Raw genomic sequence first — 13,986 nt, forward strand, 5'->3', positions numbered from 1 at the left:
GACCTTGAAGGCATCAAACTATGAACACGGAAAATGTGGAAAATAATCCTCAGTCAACCACCAAGAACAGTTATTTAAAGGGGAGAAGATGCTGCGAGACAATATACTCAGTCTGTACTACCTTGGTGTAACCCTGCAGTCACAGAAACATACTTTTTACTGTGACAAACAAAAATCTGTTGCCATCACGGATCCTTCTTGCTTCAAATACCGGCTAGGTTGCTGTTTAGGATGGTCTCACACCCAGAGCTTTGCTGCCTCGGTTATGAAAGTTCATTTACCCACGGGACTGCTCCCTGGACATCGAATTAGGGTGTGTTTTTTTGGCTAAGGGGTTAATGATGCACAACCTCAAGATTACAGATGCCCACATAATGGAGACATGCCAACATATCAAGAACAGTAATATGAACTTAACTAAGCTTCTTGTTGTTTAAAGAACAAAATCATCCCCCAAAACAACAACGACGACCCAAACTAAAAGAAACTACCTTCATTTTAACAGGTGTGAAGTCCAACATGACTTTCCTACAAAAACAGTCAGATCACCAAGGACACTGTTACTTCAATGTTAATGTTAGGGGGGGGAAATGATATTTAGTACCATCAGAACCCTAAACTGTGTTGAGACATCAGCTGGTTTTGTGCTTCTGAACTTACTCTGTCACCGGTTTCCTCCAGAGAACAACTGAGCCATAAGCTATAGGTTCCTGCTTCAAGAGTTTTTGTGAACAACCATCTCTCTGGTGATTAGACAGACACATCAGTCTCCTAAATCAGGCAAATATTTGATGCCAAAATTGCATCCAGGCAGGATATAAACTCCTTCTTTGAAAATACATAATAACCTACCTAAGTAGAGCTTGAGGGCATTTTGTTTCTTACAATTTTTTTCTTTCTCAAAGTTCACTCACAGGAAATGGTCTCTAATTTATAAGCTTATGTACAATACGACGAGAAAGTGGGCAATGGTACATAATGGTACGTAAAATATAATTAAAAAGTTCCTAAATGTCAAGACATTTAAAGCTGCTGCATGTTGTTCTGCTAAATCAAACTACACTTGCAAAATCTGTCCTAATAGCTAAAGTCTCTTGTGTTTTATTTATGCACCTGTAGAAAAGTGTCTCTGTGCACTGATATGAGTGAGGAGATGAGTGCTAAGTTACCTCTAAAAAGTTAATGTGTAGAGTAAATAATGTGGGATCATTCTTCCTACCCAAACATATCCCAGATGCTACAGGGACTACGCTGTGAGACAGAACACCAAACACAGAAAAGGTCTGCAGCACAGAACTGACCTCAGTTCACCTCCCAGCACTGCAGGAATGTCCAAGATATGCAGGAGAAATGAGTGTTACGTGATGGGAGAATATCGTAGTATGAACTCAAGAGTCTTGACTCAAAACCCAACAGCTACCAAAGGAGTCACTTTAACTTCCACGAGAAACTGTTTCCGTGAGAATATTCTTAAGGAGAGGCTCTGCCTTTGCACAGGGAAAGCTTTGAGTTTATGCGAACCCAGCAGCTGCCCAGGATGAAAGAAGGGGAGCACCCTCAGCCCTGGGAGGCAGGTGGATGCTGCAGATTTGGCCAAAGGTGCGAGCCCAGGGCCCTGGAGCAAGAAAGCCTAAACATTTTGTCACACAACCCTCCAGTTCCAGGCCACCAGCAGCCTGGGCACCTTGCCCCTGCAGCAGGAACATTCCATTTCGCAGTGATGCTGAGGGGACTTGAACTGATTCCACTGCCTGTAACAGCCTTTGTATTTTGGTGTTTTTTTTTCTGGATTTTATCCTTTCTGTAGTTGTTGTGAAAGTCTGACCTCAAGAAGAAGTACAATTCAGAGTTCCACTTTTTAAATGCTTTCCCAACACCACAGTTGATTACTTAGGCAACTTGTGGAAGGAAATCCTCTCTGAACCACGTGAATAAACCTGAATAACCCCAGAGCAGCACACACAAAAAAAAAAAAAAAAAGGTAAAACATACATTAAGTGAGAAGTACAACATACTTAATATGTCCTCCCCTTGAAAAACACAGATTCCTGAACAAGAGCAGCACAAGCAATGCACGTCCAAGACATGTAGGAAGGTGCAAAAGAGCCACATCCCAGAACCACAACAAGCACCAGGAACGGAAATGCCCATTTAGTTCTCACCCAGAAGAGCTGCCCACAGATAGCCAACAACTGACTTGCAAATCACACTGCAAAAGGCGTGGCCCTTATGTGACACCAGCGATTCACATTAACCCAAGTCTGATTTCCAAGAGGCTCCCAGCAGAAAAAAAAAAAAAAAAAAAGGGGGACAGAGGACACAGACAGAAGGGAGGAAGGTGTAAGGTGGGTTAGTACAATACCTTCTGACTGTGATGGCTTGAACTTGGTGAGAATCGCAATGTCATCTTGAAAAGGAAAAAACACTTCAGTAAGAACCAGAAGTAAAAATCAGTTTTAACAAGAACCTGTTTCATAGTTCTCCTCCATCCCTTAACAAGACAGCCACTATATATCCAACAAAAGAATAGGTCCTGGATGGCAGAGACTGTGAGCTAGACAGAAATCATGGAACAGGCTCCTCTTGGAACACCAACATTCACCTTTTTGTCCAGTATCACTTTCCCGTATCAGCAGCAGGTAGGACATAAGAGTTTCTGCCAGTCAAGAAAATGCCTCTAAAATTCTTCACAAAATTACAAGTTCTCATCTAAAGGTGGGAGTGAAACAATAACATTCTGGTAAAAATACTGCATTTAAGGGTATGTCCTTGTTCCTCAACACTACATGCTGTTTATGCACATAAACAGATTCTACAAGTGTCTGCACTCCAAGAACAAGGGCAGTCAGTAAACTAAGGGACTCTTCACTAAAAAACGTTTCTGTACAAATTGCAGGCACTCCTTGAAGCGTTTCTTTTGTTCCAAAATTAACTCCAGACCAACTCTGCGACCATCAAAACTCCCTAAAATTGTTTCAGACATTTACCATTTTAGTATCTGTTCAAATCACAGGCCTCCACGGACACGCCCACATCCCAGCTGAAAAAAATGCCTCTTTCCCAATGCAACTGTTGCCTTCCACAGCCTCCCAGTTCTTCACTCAGCTATTCGCAATCCCCCAGACACGTGTGCCCTGGGAGTTTGCATGTTACTGGAAATAAGCAAGCTTCACACGGCCTGTAATTCTGCAGCATTAACATCTGCTGTCCCAAACTACGCCCAACCACAGGGCAAACCCACTTAGAAGCTCCTGCCGTGCCACCCCTAAGAATTACAGCCCATTTCCACTTCAATTACAGGCCAGAACAACAGTAATTCAGAGCAGAAATCAACGTTCAGTACCGGACACTGCAGAATGTAATCAAGACTGTGATTTCACCTCTTAAAACATAAGGAGTTTACCCACAAAAGAAGAAGAAGAAAAAAAAAAAGGTACTTTTATTAGTGCAATCTTACGATTTCTGTAACAGGAATGAAAAAAATGGTTTCTTGTGCAATGAAATGATTAGTCATTCTACAGCAGTTTAAATCTGTTCACAGTGCCAGGTTCACTTTGTTTTTCTACAGGGCAAAACAGAGGATTTAGGAGAAGACAGAAGTGCCCGTGGTCAATGCTGTTGCAAAAAAGCAACGATGCCATTGTAAAAACAACACCGCCCATAGCCCCCTGTTTTCTGAAAGCTGCAGCAAGGAAGATGACAATCCCTGTTACTTCAGCATCCCTCAGTAAGTCAGGGTCTGCTGAGAGATGGCAAAGAAAAAAGCTCAGCTGATGCCCTGGTTGTAGATGCTGCAGTGTGGCACAGCTCAGGCTCTGCACCATTAAAGAAAAGAGCAAGAGAAGACCTTTAAGTTTTCCTTTTCCTCCAGTTTCTATCACCCTGATTCATCTGCACCAAGCAGGGCTCTCGACAGATGTGCTCCTACCAGCAAAAAACGTTAACAGATTGGGTGCTTCCAAAACCAAGTGGCAGCTGAATAGACATCTTCAGGGATCAAAATTTTCCTTTTGCTGCTTAAACTAGAAAATAATCTCCATTTGCAGACGTAAGACCTCTGACAGAGCTATTCCAAAGGCAAAGTCAGAGACAGGATTCCCAGGCAGGAGTTGATAACGTGCATTGTTCAGGAGCAGTAAGGCAGTATCAGTTCTGTCCTGCTCTTACTTTCAGTCTTGTTCCCAAAATACTGCTTTCATTTATTTCCACAATTTGCCTTGGCCACAGTAACAGCATCCTTTTCAGCCAACAAAACCCAAGCAGTTCAAAAGAGCTTTTCAAGAGCTTTGACCCTGTTCTGCACATCTGACACCTGTGGCGTATTAGTTCATAAGCAAACATATCCTTAGAGCAAAATTTTGATGATCCAGGTAAAATAAAAAACAAATAAACCAACCAAAACCCTAATAAATCCTGAAACTTACACTGCAGTTGTTATGAGGCAGCTACTTTGTACTACGAAGAAAATTCCCAATACTCATCCTTAACAAGCCATGAAAGAAAATTTTATTCCTAGACGTCTTGAAGTCACCATGTTAACAAACCCCTGCCATTATCCAATCACCTGGCCTGGCTGACAGAAAAGAGAGAAATCAATTTCAAACATGCTTACTTATCACTAAATCAATGTGCTATTTAAAGTACTGTGTCCTTTGCTCCCAAACAATCACCGTGGGATTGTTACTGCTGCAGTGGGACCTACTCCATCAGATTTCCCTCTTGGATAAGGGTCTGATTCAGCATTGCATCACTAATAAAAACACATACTGAACAAAGACTTCTCCAGAAAAAGGTCACTCATTCCAAGTAAACACCATAATCACTACTGCCCAGTGCTTCCATATCTACAGAAAACAGCTTTAAAATGACTTATTAAATAAACTTAAGTTGCACAGTGATCGTGTTCCTCCCAGAGCTGGATGGTTGAGTTGCTGTGGTGAACTGGGGACCCACCTTGCTGGCTCCAGAGCAAGGAAAATATGGTTTTACTTCACGTGACATTGCCTGAAGAGTAATAACTTCACTGCTGAGCCAAAAGTTCAGTGTCACAATGATGTCTGAAGTGGTGGTTCATGCACGTGCAGAAATGCTTCTAAAAATTCAAAACTATTTCTTGGCAATGAAAACAAAACATTCTCAGTGAATCCAAGAAAGTTTACTGGGAACATTTTAAAAGAATTTTATTAGTCCCTTAAAAAAACACCAAAAATCTTTATTCAAGTATAGGCTGCTTCATGGACATAAAATTTGATGTGTTTTATTATTAAACAGGCATTTTCCACAGAACAGGCATTTATCAATGCATCAGAAGAAAAGTAAGTCTTTTACATAGGGAAGATCTGTTCCTATCAATAAGAAAATCTCGTTTAGCACGTGGAGAAGACATGGAGTCTTAGCCCTAGTCTCTAATAGAGTAACTGGGTATTTTAAATCAGAACTCCACGTTTACCCTCGGCTGCCTTGCATTTAAAGAACCACAAAACCACCTCCCCTTTCGATTGAAAGGCACAGGAATAAAAAAAAAAAAGGGGGAGAAAAAAAAAAAAAGAAGTTAAGTAAACCTGTTTTTAGCAAAAAACCCCACAAGCATAGTGTTGTAACACAGATCCTGAGTGGCATTTACTGCAACAACCACTACCACATTTTATGTACCAGCACAGACAAGACTTCAAGCTTGCTGTGAGCACTCAACACCTAGACCTTTAAGGTATCATCATTCTGCAGAATGACCCATGTAAACTGATTAACGGGTTCAAATGCAGTTAAGAAAAGGAAGCCCAGACTAGGGACAGCTGGACAAAGCCAGCTATTTTTAAACTGTGCAGCATTTATATACGTGCAAGTAAGGGGGACTAGGATGACAAACAAACCTCAGCAGAGCAGGAGGGTAAAACACCAGACAGTATTCCTCAGCTTCACGTTATCCAGACATTTAACTTCAGATGGCCAATTTCATCTCCAAATTTTTACCCCTTTTGGTCATTATGCTCTACCTCATTCAATACTCTTGATTATGCTCCTAACGAAATGTATCCTTGAGAATTTTGGTAGTATATCCACCATGTATCTCACTTTCTCACAATAAACAACATAAAAATACACCAGTACAGGAAAACCTTTTATAAACAAATGCAAGAATTGGAAGAATTAGGGTTTTCCTCCAAATTACATTAGGACGATGGAATAACTCTGGAATTCCTGAACTGATCCTAGAGAGGAACAGTTCCTATCAGCCAGGAAAATGAGCAGGGCAATGGACCATGGCTTCCATCACTTGGGAGTTTTTTATGTGAGCACCAGTCAATTAACAGAAATGAAGCAGGCAAAGGCATCCAAGTACCAGTGGCCTCAAACCCACATCTGCTAGCCATTACTTGCTAGCACGGTATATTCTAGCATGCTATAAACTGCAGCAACACAGACTTTCTGATCTCCTACCCAACAGTTAGGAAAACTTGGAATAACAAAACCACAGGACCCTTTCTAATTTAGGGCTGGTGCAGAAAATGAGAGGCCAGCCGTGTGCCTCCCAAGCCCTGCCCATGTGGCTTGCTGGGGTTCTGCTGCCCTGCCAAAGGCCTCAAATTTCATATTTACCCTTGGGAGCTGGGTAAAGAAGACAAGAGAATCACTTGGGATTTCCAGTTACAAGACTGCACTTCACACAAAGATACACTCACTTCCTAAAAAAAAAAACGTTTGGAACTTCACTGCCTCGCTGAGAATGGAGACAAGAACACCCTAGCTTTAACAGCCACAGGTTTCAATGAAAATCACACATCTCTGAAGTATAATCCAAGTCCCAAACTAGAATCAGCTCCTCCCAAACATGAAGTTTAATGTAACACAAAATGTAGTAATTGTTTCAACAGATGTCACGCTATGTTGAATATATAAATAATTCCTGACATGCTGCTCAGCTTTGGTACACAGCAAACAAACGCCTCAAAATCCTTCCATAATTATGTTATAATTGCAAGAACTATCCCAAGAAATGCCACACCTGGATCTTCCTCCCGCTCTGTGCATTTACAAACACGTGCAGGTGAAAAGCTATCACCAAATATAATGAAATTACTGCTAGATAACATATCACAACCCGGTAATTACACTGCTCTTTGGTTCGAACCCCAGGTGGCAGTAAAAAAAAAATAACCCTGGAGAATTTCACTGCGTTATGACCTTGCCTGTTAACATCTGACCACATTTTTACATTACCTCTACCTTCTTAATTACATGTTTACGTTGGATGACTGTTTGTCTCCTCCACGTGCAACCCATTAGTTTACAAACACCGAACATGAAGACAACAGTACTGGGTTTAATAGGTTGGTTATTTGAGTTTTTTGGTTGTTTGTTTTTTTTTTTTTTTTTTTTTTTTTTTTTTGGGGTTTTTTTTTTTTTTTTTACAAATTATCTGCCAACAGCTCTCAGCAGTGCCCTTGTGTCTTATCCTAGTGTTTGCTTGTATCACAGTAATTATCAAGCCTTTGTACACAGAGGTTATAGTGCACATCCTTTTTTATGGTAGTTATTTCATTTCTGCAGGGAACACCTCAGAACAGCACAGCACACCAGGCAGTATCTGAGTAGCAAACTGATGGAGAGGGGAACACTGAGAGAACATCACTCTGCCTTACACCAGAAGGCATTTTGGTGGCTTTCTCGGCATTTATTTGGCATTCACAGCCCAGGACCTCTGCCCCCAGCTGGAACCATGCATTCCTCCAGGAACTGTTGTGAGGGGGAGACGTCTGCAGATGATTTTCCCCTCGTTTTCTGAGCAAAAAGTTGAAGTTGTGGACCCCTCATTATACAGAGGGTAAAACACCTTCACCTGTGATAGCAGGACCATCACTCAGTTCTGTCCCTGAGGGAGCTCAGAGGTCTTTTCCAACCATAAGGATTCTGTGAATCCAGCTGTATTTCCCAGCTTCCCAAAGCGTGGCCCAAACAACCCACATAATTGCTACTGGGCTTAGACGGCACACGGGGGACTTAATCCCTCCTTTGCTGCTCACCAGGCTACAGGGAGTGAGTTTAACCTCATATGCAGGGTTCTCACCTAAAATAACTGTTTTCCAAGAGCGAGTTTTCCTATTACAATCAGGAGTTTTCTGCTACAGGGAGGTTTCCCTTCCAATAACCAACCTGTATTTATTTACGCTGGGCCCCCGCGGTGACTCACAAGCAGCCAGCAAAGAAATTCCACTCAGAAACTACACACTGCTTGGTCCAAGAGTATTTTCTCCCCCGCCTTTTTATATTCTGAGCTGCGTACAAGTCTCTTGGAGCTTTTATTTCATTACCTAGGAATAATCTGTCAAACAGCTTTCCCGTTAACAAACCCCTGGGTTTAGCCCTGCGGGAACACGATACCCCACTCAGCGTTTCCACAAATAGATCAGAAATTACTCCATACATTGCGCCAGTAATTAGAGACAGATGTAGTTCTGAGCACAGGCCTGTATTTTATGTTATTAGTATGAATCATAATAATCCTGATCAAATAAGTGAAGTCTCATTCTACTAAATGGCAGCAATATTTGGCCCTGAACGTTGAGGCACTACATGATGCCAACACTCTGGCACAAGCGCTGTTTGCAAGTCATACCGTTGGCTTTTCCTCATGTTTTTCCACCTTTCTCAGAGGGGACACAAGCAAGATGAGAAACCAAATTTACAAGGCTTAGAGCACTGCGAGCTCAAACCAGCCTCCTGGAAGTTTCTGAAGAGGAGCCATGTGTATAAAGGCAGGATATTTCAAATTGTGGCATGGAGCCAACTGCAAGCTTCCAGAAGATCCACAGTCTTGGGATATATCCCACAACACAGTTACTGTACCATTAAAGTGCTGGGAAAAAGACCAAACACTGAAAGGCAACACAGACATAAATATTCCTAGCAACATACTGTGGTCTTCTTCCTCTGATATTTACATTCCAATTTTGCAGGTTCAGTTCTCCGAGAGTTTAATATTTGAGGTAAATGACACACATCTCCCAACAGAAAGCACAATCACACACACAGAAGTGGAAGTTATTACCTCACGCTGATGTAATTCAGCAGGAAGCCAGAAAACTTCCTTCCAGGTAGGAGTTGTGGCACACAGGCTCTGAACACAGACTCTGCAAGTCAAACTTTCTGCTGCTGGCACGCAGTTTTTCATCCCCACCACCTGTCTCCCAGCATTCAAGTTTAAGGAAAAGCAGTAGTAAACCAGAATTAAATACACACGCACACTATCCAAACACAAACATGTCTGTAAGAAAAATAAGTGGCAGACGTCTTCTCTTCTGCCTTATTCCTACTGACTCACATGGGCCCTGCTTATGCACATTAGACATGTATAGCCTTAGGAGGCTTTTCCTTAAAGGCACAAAGCAGATGTTTGGATCTACAAGAGGTTCTGCTGGCAGTACATGCACACTGTTAAGTTTTCTGAGACATAATTTGAGGAAGACTTCATTTTCTTTTAACCTTGAGAGGCTTTTGGGCAAGGTATTTACATAAATTTAAAAAGACTACTCATATTCAATTTGTTTCTGTTTCAGAAAAGTTGTTAGTTAAAAAAAAAATGAAATAATTGAACTGTTACAAGATTTTGTCTGGACAGTTATGTGCTACTGTATGGTAAATCCTCCTTAACCATCCTTGCTCACTGAAAGCCCTCAAATCTCCTTATATTCAATATTTATGTCTAGAAAACACCCACAAGGCACTCCCGGGGAAACCGAACACTGCATTTACAAACACGACTTCACAGAATCATTCCCTAAATGGAAATATTTTGTGTGCTCTGTAAATATTTTTTACTCTCGAGCCACTTCAGAAGAACAACCCCTGGCTAGAGCAGTTCAGTCCTAGCACTTTTCATCGCTCACAGGCAGCGGGATGGGCAGTGACTCAGGCCTCCCCACATCCCCTTTGGAATAGCAGTGCTGGCCAAGAGGCTGTAACACCCATCTGCTCCAGTTCCTAAGAAGCCTGCCAGCTCCACCAGGCTTTCCCAGGGAGGGCCAGCCTCCGTCTGACACTTGCTGTGGACGCCTGCCTTCCCCGCAGCTGGACTCCGCTCCTCGCTGGCACTGCTAAGGGCTTCTTTTGGGTAATTTTCCCGGTCAATGAAACAAGACTGGCAAATATTTTGAAAATCATGACTTGACCCCAGTGCTGGGGGTATTAATATATATTGTGGCATTATACGTTTTTCTGAAAGGGACAGCGTAATCGAGCTTTGAGGGAGGACACACGACCCAAGAAGCCAACGCAGGAACTTAGTGGTTCCTTCCTGCTTTAAGATCTTCACTTCTAGGACTGATGGCAAAGCATTATTCCCCCCCAGAAAAAGGGAAATTTTTCTAGGTCAGCATTTTTATTTTGTTTTTAAATAACTCCAGTCCCATGCTGAAAGCATCAGCGTGCTCTCTTACATCCGACTGTTGACTCCCGTTGCCAGGTGAGGTGCTGATAAATACACACTTGCGTCATGTTATTTTACAAAATCATTAATACGACCACATTTATTTTAAGTAATGGCATACCACACCGACATGAAGTGGAAACTGTAACCTGGCCAGTGCAATAAAGCCAGGCCCCGACACAAACCCCACTGCCCGGCTGTCACCGCTGCAGGGGTCCCTTCCAAAGCTGACAGGCACCAGCACATCAGGGATGGGGCAGCAGGGGAGAGGGGGCTGCTCACACCCTCCAGGAGAGGGGTGACCCATCCTGCTCCGAACCTCCTTGTAGTGGCAACCTCAGCTCCTGGGAGCCGGCACCTGATCCCAGGTGGTGCCCCGGGGGAGGATGAAAGTTTGCCATCAGGCAGAGAGGGACCTGTGCATCTGCGGCGCGCTTTAGGATAAAAACCAAAGGGTTTCTCATTGTTCTGGGCGGGGGGTGCTGATGCAAGAAACCTCCAAGGTTTTCAAGGTTTATCTGGGGTTTATGAAAGATCTAACCACAGTTTGATCCGGGCTCATGGAAACGTGGCTCTGCTGCGCTCAGTGGAAGCCGGAGGATCAAAACCCCGACGCAGGAGGGGATCAGGAATCACCCCCTCCCCTCTGGGATCAGCCCCACCTCACCATCGCCGGCCTGCAGACCCCGGGGAGGAACCAGAGCGCCCCAAAATCCCCCCGCACCGCCCCAAATTCCGATGCCTCCGGGGGGAACCGAGTCACCCCCGGCAGGAAGCTCAGCCCAGCCCAGCCCAGCCCAGCCCAGCCCAGCCCTGTCCCGGGGGGGGACAGAGGCGGAGCCCATCAGCGACCCCCTCGCTCCCCCCCTCTCCCCCGTCCTCCCCGTCCCCCCGCCACCACCGCTCACCGTCCGCCGACAGCGACATCTCGATGAGGGTCTCATTGCCCCTCTTGCCCAGGCGGTTCATGGTGGCCGCCTTTTCCTGCCCGTGCCGGGAGCGGCTGAGCAGCGGAGCGGGTGACTCAGGGGCTGGGCCGCCTCAATACATGCGCACTGCCCGGGGAGGCGGAGCGGGGCCGGGCCAGGAGGGCGAACCCCGGCCGGGCGGCTCCCATCCCATCCCATCCGATCCGGGATGGGGTCCCGCCCCAGGGCCAGGCCCTGCACGGAACAAAGCCCCCCCCCCCCCACCAAAATCAGACCACGTTCCTGAGAGCTGTGTTTATATCCGTGCTGTGCCCTCGGCTTGTGTGTCCCCTCCCAGCTCCTTGTGCGCCCCCTCCGCTCCCTCCCTGCTTCCCTCCCTCCCTCCTTCCCCGGCGCGCTGTGCTCGTCGATATCTGAAGCATCCCTCTGTTGTCAACAGCGCGATCGTCACGCAGGGAAAAGGTAGCCCCCCGTAAAAGCCATGTTGTAAAAGGAATTTAAGCCGTGGGGCTCCGCTGGCAGCTGCTCCCGCAGCTGTACCATTGTGCCATGCATCACACGGCCCTGGCTCCTCATCGCTGCCTTCAGAGACGGTTCCCAACAGTCTCTGTGCTCAGTAGACATGCATTTAATATATGGGTTTGTACATTAATATGATCTCAGGCCTCTCAGGTTAACTTTTTTGTACATTCAGCCTTTATTGCCCGAGTTCATGCACCAAACTGGTGGGGAGTTCTGTTACTTGGGCAACTGTAACACAACAAGCAGCTGCATTACAGGAGTTCTTAATAAAAATTCAAAGTCAGTCAGTTGAGTTTCTGGGCATGTTTTCATACTAAGCCTTTATTTGTGGAGCCTTACTGCTTCAAGAAGTGTATTTTTAGTCAAGAGCAAGACCTAAGCATGTATCTGGTTGCTTGCCAAAGGCTAAAATATTTAGTTTGGGGTTTAATATCACGATGCAGGATGGTGGGAACAAAGAGGATGGGCTTGGCACACCAAAGCATGCCTTCAAACAGCTTGTGACTGCGTACAGTGCACCAGGTCACAACGTTCAGTTTAAAAGCTGCACTTTCTAAGCCTTTAATTTCCTCATAGCACTAGGTATCTTGGATAAATGCTTTTATGCCCATGGAATATGCAATTAGAGTTGCGATGCAATTAGATTTGCTATTCAACAAGAGCCAGAAACAGCAAGAGCTGGAGAGGTCGTTGCTGGGTTTTGCCTCCTAATTACACGCTCCCTCTTCCCAGCTCCACCCGGCAGCAAACCCAGCAGTACCTAAAACTCGGCAAGTACCTCAGCCAGAATGCCAAAGAAGATTTTACAGACCTCTGTAATTTCACAGGCTGATGGTGTGTCCAGTTTGTGCAAATTACACAGTGGCCTGTGGTGGGGTTGGGACGGGACGATGCTCTCCCAGAATGATCCGTGGAGGAGCACAGGAGGTCCATGCAATACCCAGCACTGAATTTTCTTATGCATTCAGAGTTTCAGCAGCCATTGTCTGGCTCGGTGGTTTCAACAGTTTGCCCAACTGATCTAGGACCACACTCCTTTCAAAGGGCACTCATCTTTTTCCCTCCCACTTTCCAATTTCACGGCTGATCAGTAGTAAAAGTGATGCAAGACTTATGTCAACCCGTTAAATTGACTGATCTTTTTTTTTTTTTTTTTTTTCTTGGTCATTCCTGGGCTTTCAGTTCCATAATCACTGCAAACAACAGGTACTGCCAAAATAAAGGAGGAGATGGGGAACCACCCAATGGCAGGACCGTTTTATTTCTGAAATATTAATAGAGTAACCAGGTACACCATAATATTTCTGTATTTAGTGGTCTGGAGTTCAAACACTGTTTCTAATACAGTATAAACATAAACCTAAAAAAATAATAAAAATACCTAGAAGACTGTGGGTAAAGGCAGGAAGCACCACCAAAAATTGCTAGCAGTGAATAAACGTATATATTCGTGGATGTCTCTGAAGGGGCACCAGCTTTCTGCTATTGAAGTGTATTGTGTACACTCCTCTTGTTTAAAAAGGTTTTATATGTATGTATATATTCAGGGTTTTAGTAAGTTTTCAAATCAGACTGTAAACACAAGTCAGAAATAACTAAACATGAGTTTGAAACAGAGACAGGAGACTTCCCAGCCTCCTCAGCCTCCTCCTGCTCCTCTGATGGCTGAACAACCCTGTGGATGTTTGCTGCGTTGTGAGATTTCAGCACGTGTGGGCTGTGTCCCAGAAATTAATGTTGCTGCCTCCCCTGTCTTCAGGAGTGTGCTTTTGTCTACTGGTTAAAGGCTGTTAAGGCTTTTCAGTCGAAGAGCTAACGTATTTCCCTGCCTTTTGATTAGCCCTTTAGGGTATAAGTAATAGTGTAATTTGGAAAGAAGTTAATTGTTTAGACATCAGGAGGGCCTGATACCAAACAGCCTTAGAAGGGGAAAGTGGGACTTAGATGGAAGTTAGGTACCCAAGTCCAGCATTATGTTACCCAAAACTACCATTCAGTTATCACAGCATTTTTTTCTGCTCATTACTCAGAGGCTGAGATCTGACTCCTCCCACTACACAGAGTTCCTGAGGGAAACCCAGCTGCTGGAATAGCAGGCTCAGGCGCTCAGGA

The 13,986-nt window shown here is 44.4% G+C and overlaps 1 protein-coding gene across 2 annotated transcripts in view; it reads right to left on the bottom strand.

Moving 5' to 3' along the window:
* ANO5 (anoctamin 5) overlaps positions 1–11,463 on the bottom strand; it is a 47,696-nt gene extending 36,233 nt beyond the window's left edge. For both annotated transcript variants that reach the window (XM_027902075.1, XM_027902073.1), the window contains exon 1: positions 11,332–11,463. In XM_027902075.1, the coding sequence (XP_027757876.1) occupies positions 11,332–11,392 (61 nt within the window). In that variant the 5' untranslated portion in view covers positions 11,393–11,463. The remainder of the gene's footprint in view (positions 1–11,331) is intronic.
* Between the last annotated feature and the right edge of the window lie 2,523 nt (positions 11,464–13,986).

Source organism: Empidonax traillii, unplaced genomic scaffold (genome assembly GCF_003031625.1).
Source record: "Empidonax traillii isolate 1590-97213 ecotype Southwest subspecies unplaced genomic scaffold, ASM303162v1 scaffold836:size348770, whole genome shotgun sequence".
Classification (NCBI taxonomy): domain Eukaryota; kingdom Metazoa; phylum Chordata; class Aves; order Passeriformes; family Tyrannidae; genus Empidonax; species Empidonax traillii.